We start from the raw sequence: 406 nt of genomic DNA on the forward strand, positions 1-406 counted from the left end.
TTACCTTCCATCTACTATTCAATATGTTAGCAGCCTCCAACACATCCTTAATTATAGCAAGATCTGAATAAAAATCAAACCCCAAAATGAAAAATGAACAATGAATTAGCTGTAATATTTTAAAGCTGCAAAAAATAGTGCACTTCATTGAACAGAAGTATTGATGGAAATAGAGAGAAGGACAAACTTAACTTACGTTTGAGGGTTTGACAAACGAGAGCGAAAGTAGCCTTCTTGTTCTTAACAGAAGGGCTATAAACGAGGGACTTTATGGAGCCAATGGCTCGTCGACGAGCGTCTCCTTGAAGAACGGACCGTAGTACCTTCGCCGCCTCCCTCCTGGCGAAGTAAGCTGACCTCTCGGCACTGCTCATCCGAGGCTTCTTGGGTTTCTCGGCGGCCCCGG

At 43.8% G+C, this 406-nt stretch overlaps 1 protein-coding gene across 1 annotated transcript in view; it reads right to left on the reverse strand.

The window, feature by feature from the left end:
- Nucleotides 1–400, reverse strand: part of LOC110410750 (S-adenosyl-L-methionine-dependent methyltransferases superfamily protein) — a 4,573-nt gene extending 4,173 nt beyond the window's left edge. Inside the window, exons 1-2 of the mRNA XM_021420614.2 lie at nucleotides 197–400; nucleotides 5–63 (exon numbers count right to left, since the gene is read on the reverse strand). Of these exons, the coding sequence (XP_021276289.2) occupies nucleotides 5–63; nucleotides 197–374 (237 nt within the window). The 5' untranslated portion in view covers nucleotides 375–400. The remainder of the gene's footprint in view (nucleotides 1–4; nucleotides 64–196) is intronic.
- Nucleotides 401–406: the final 6 nt, after the last annotated feature.

This window comes from Theobroma umbraticum, unplaced genomic scaffold (assembly GCF_002168275.2).
Source record: "Theobroma umbraticum cultivar Fairchild unplaced genomic scaffold, ASM216827v3 scaffold_56.0, whole genome shotgun sequence".
NCBI classification, from domain to species: Eukaryota; Viridiplantae; Streptophyta; class Magnoliopsida; order Malvales; family Malvaceae; genus Theobroma; species Theobroma umbraticum.